Source organism: Condylura cristata, unplaced genomic scaffold (assembly GCF_000260355.1).
Source record: "Condylura cristata isolate star-nosed mole 26May11 unplaced genomic scaffold, ConCri1.0 scaffold00018, whole genome shotgun sequence".
Classification (NCBI taxonomy): Eukaryota; Metazoa; Chordata; class Mammalia; order Eulipotyphla; family Talpidae; genus Condylura; species Condylura cristata.
In genome coordinates, this window is record NW_004567119.1 from 21,566,562 (window position 1) to 21,570,221 (window position 3,660).

At 37.2% G+C, this 3,660-nt stretch overlaps 1 protein-coding gene across 1 annotated transcript in view; it reads right to left on the reverse strand.

The window, feature by feature from the left end:
* PPP3CC (protein phosphatase 3, catalytic subunit, gamma isozyme) overlaps window positions 1-2,494 on the reverse strand; it is a 37,010-nt gene extending 34,516 nt beyond the window's left edge. Inside the window, exon 1 of the mRNA XM_012726768.1 lies at window positions 2,356-2,494. Coding sequence (XP_012582222.1) covers window positions 2,356-2,494 — 139 coding nt within the window. The remainder of the gene's footprint in view (window positions 1-2,355) is intronic.
* Window positions 2,495-3,660: the final 1,166 nt, after the last annotated feature.

A 3,660-nucleotide genomic window follows, 5' to 3' on the forward strand; every position in this document is an offset into this window, starting at 1 on the left:
AAAAAAAAAGATTTATTTCTATTTACTTATGCATACAAGAACTGGGGTATAGACCAGAAGTGTGGGGGTTGAAAAGATCCACCAAAGACAGAGTAGGTAATCTATTGAAATATACTGCTGAGGGGAACAGCGGACCAGACAGGGGAGGTCTGCTGCACCATGTGGGTCAGCTCCCTGGCCAGGGATTGAACTCATGCAGCAGTAGCTGACAACAGCTTGATAATGCTGAGATTTTAATCTTAACACCTGCACCACCAGCATGGCCTAACATGCTAATTTTTAATTTATAAAGATCACATTTAAGGGCCCTCCCTGGTGACGCAGCAGGTTAAAGCACAGCACAAAGAAGCTTAAGCCACATCTGCATGAGTTCGATCCCCACCTGCCCTAGAGGTGACCACAAGGCGTGGCAGATCTCTCCTGACCCGCCCGCTGCTCCCCTCAGCAGTGTACTTCGTCAATTTGCCTGTTCTGCACCCCACTCTGTCTCTGGTGAATCCTCTTACCCTCCACATCTCTTGCCTGTACCCCAGTTCTGTACGAATAAATAAATAAATCTTTAAAAAAAAATCACATTTAACACATGATATATTTGAACAACTGTACATATCAATACATGTAGCCCTACCCTAATTTCAGCAGCTGTCAAGTTATTGAATATTATAATTTTTGAAATGTATTATCACCCTCTCCCTTATTGGCATCCATACCTTACTTCGTTTTCGGGAATATCTATGTAGCAGAAAATTTTAAATTGATCTATAATAATGTACACTTTTCTATAATCCACTCCCTTTTTGAAAGGCTAGAGATTACAAATATGCTGAGACTTTTATGATTATGTCTTATTATAGCAAAAAGGAGATTCTCATGGGTGGGTCTGATCAGGTGAACCTTTGAGAAGCAGAGTCTGTAACTGAGGTTATCATCTCCAATGTAAGATGCTATTGGTAACAAGTTAATAAGAGTATGTGGACCACTAACAAATTATAATCTACTAATCTGTAAGGGGATGTGTTAGTGGGGTGGATAAACTATGAGTCTCTGAAATCAAATAGAAGGGTTTGTTTTCTTTTTATCAACTGTAATTATTTTGGGGAATAAAACTTTAAATATTTTATAATTATTCCTTCTAGATAATACTTTGAAAAAACCTAAATAGGATAAAAAGTGAAATCCATGATCAATATGTCAATTACATAAACACTAAAGCTTTTTTTTTAAATTAGAATTATTGAGGGAACCAGGTAGTTTTAGAATCAGATGGTACCAAAGAGATTGTTTAGCCCCTCCTTTTTTTTTTTTTTAGATTTTATTTATTTATGCAAACAAGAACTGGGGTAGAAGCCAGAGTTGTGGGGGCCAGGGGACAGTGTGAGAGAATTCACAGAGTGGGGAGCAGAACAGGCAGACTGACTGAGGCACACTGCTGAGGAGAGCGTCAGGTGAGGCAGGAGCGGTCTGCCAGCCCTGTGGGTCAGCTCCCTGGCTGGGGTGGAGCTCGTGCTGTAGTGGCTGTGGACAGCTTCACAGTGCTGTGCGTTAACCTGCCACCACCAGGGAGGCCCCTATGCTCCTTATTTTAAAGAAAGTATGTTAACATTTTAGAAATAAAAAAACTAAAAAAAAATTTCACCATTTCCTTTCACTATATAGTATAAACTGATACAGTTTCCTATGGATATAGTATTCCTTGGAGTATAAGCTCCAAGGAATTAGAGGGTTATTTAGAATATTTATCTAAAGTCTAAAATTTTCTTATCTTCTGATCTAATAATCTTCTTTTAAGAGTAGAGTTTTCCTAAAGATACAAATCACATGCTTATTCACTCAACTAACTGATTCAACCAGTATTTCTCAACCATCTCTGTAAGTATTTAGACACTGTTCTGAGAAAATAAGTCAGCAAAACATGTCCTTGTCTTCATGGAGCTTAAATTCCAGTAGGCAAAAAAGTAAAAAGTAAATATATTAAAATACATATAAATTTCATAAGCAGAAAAACACTATAATTTCAGGTGATGATAGATACTATTAAAAACAGGAAACATATGAGAGCAAAATAAAGAGATTAATTTATAAAAAGCAACCAGAAGAAAATCTCTTAATTAAACATGAATGCACTACTTAAAAACACAGAGGGGAGGGAAAAAAAAAACCACAGGGGGAAAACCTAAATTATTTTCAAAATAAATGTCATAAAGGTGGAATCTTGGTTTTCACAAAGAAAACCAAGGGGGGCAAAAAAGAACAGGAAGCATTTGAGCTCCATGAGTTTTTTTTCTTTATGCTTGATTCACTCTGGGGTGGCCTGAAGGGTAAATAAAAGATTTCTGATGAGATGATTATACTTACATTCCTGTTTGAAGGTGAAATATTCTGTAAGATGCCTGCATTCATGATTTCCTCGAAGCAGAAACAATGTTTTGGGATGATTAATCTTTAAACTCCATAAAAATAGCACGCACTGAAAGATAAAATACAAGGACAACATTTTATTTGTGACCATAATAACAAATAAAGACAATTTAAATAAATTCAAATGACATGTCATAATGGCATATGTCAGTTTTTATTTTTGCATATGGTGTCAGGTTGTCTTAGAATTTGACACAGAGCAGCCTTCATAGAAATCTATCAATTTCCATTTCCATGTTCTAGTCAAATATATAAAAATCCTTAACAAGACCAAACACACACCTAAAACCTATACTTTATTGAAGAGAGAAACCAGGAATAAGCAAGAATACCTACTATTTCAGCTTCTATTCATCATCATACCAGAGATATTTGTCAAGGGAAATAAAAGTCAGAGGTGTAAGAACACTAAAAGGAAAAAACAAAACTGTATTTCCAGATAATATGACACTATACCTGGAGAAATTCAGAAAAATCAATAAAACTCAAATAATAATAAAATCAATAGTATGGAAGGATATAAAATTAACATACAAAATCACTCTGGAAAGATACAAAAGTAGACATGAACAAACAGAAAGTTATTCCCTGTTTTTGAAAAGGATGACTCAACAGTAAAAGATTGTAATTTTTCCAAATGTAATTTATACAATTACTGCAGTTCCAATAAAAATACTCAGGAAAGATCAATGCAAGCTCTAGGTATGAAAAATATCATCATGCCTTGACTCTAACATAGGCTCACAGAAAAAGAAATAAATATGGTGAAAAAATAAAGTGAAACAAGGTCCTAAGAAAACAATCTGGCAATATGGACCAAAAATCTTAAAAACAGGGCCTGTCTGGTGGCACAGGGGTTAGTCTCAGAACTATCAAGCTAGCTCCAGCCACTGCAACAGAAGTATGATCCCGGGCCAGGGAGATGACCCACATGGCGCAGCAGACCTCTCCTGTCTCGCCTGCTGCTCCCCTCAGCAGTGTATTTCAATCAAGCTGCCTATTATGCTCCCCACTCTATGTCTGGTGAATCCTCTCACATATACCCTCCCAGATCTCTGGCCTATACCCCAGTTCTTGTATGCATAAATAAAAATAAATCTCACACACAAAAAAAGAAGTCTTAGGCCCTCCCTGGTGGCGCAGCGGGTTAAAGCACTGAACTGAGAAGCTAAAGCCACTTCCCCATGAGTTCGATTCCCGCCTGCCCCGGAGGAGACCACATGGTGTGGCAGACCTCTCCTG